Source organism: Buceros rhinoceros, unplaced genomic scaffold (assembly GCF_000710305.1).
Source record: "Buceros rhinoceros silvestris isolate BGI_N320 unplaced genomic scaffold, ASM71030v1 scaffold42575, whole genome shotgun sequence".
NCBI classification, from domain to species: domain Eukaryota; kingdom Metazoa; phylum Chordata; class Aves; order Bucerotiformes; family Bucerotidae; genus Buceros; species Buceros rhinoceros.
The window spans coordinates 1-243 of record NW_010415389.1 but is presented as its reverse complement, the minus strand read 5'-3'; the positions used below and the strand labels follow the sequence as shown (position 1 = coordinate 243).

General features: G+C 59.7%; 1 protein-coding gene across 1 annotated transcript in view; it reads right to left on the bottom strand.

Annotated features, from left to right (window-relative positions):
- Positions 1-241, bottom strand: part of ZBTB8B (zinc finger and BTB domain containing 8B) — a 4,075-nt gene extending 3,834 nt beyond the window's left edge. Inside the window, exon 1 of the mRNA XM_010137396.1 lies at positions 68-241. Within this exon, the coding sequence (XP_010135698.1) occupies positions 68-241 (174 nt within the window). The remainder of the gene's footprint in view (positions 1-67) is intronic.
- Between the last annotated feature and the right edge of the window lie 2 nt (positions 242-243).

Genomic DNA, 243 nt, shown 5'->3' with positions numbered 1-243 from the left:
GGGGAGGATCCCGCTGGCCCCCCCCCTCCGGAATCCGTTCCCTCTCCTGCAGGGAGGAGATGGAGGCAGAGCTCTTGGAGCCGTACGAGGTGCCCTCTCGCACGGAGCTGGCGCTCCCGCTATCAGCCTGATAGAAAGCAGCTTCCCTCTCGATTTTCCGGCAGATATCTAACGATGACCTGATGTAGGTTTTGCAGAAGTTGACCACGTCAGTCATCTGCAGGTAGCTGGCGGCAGACATGA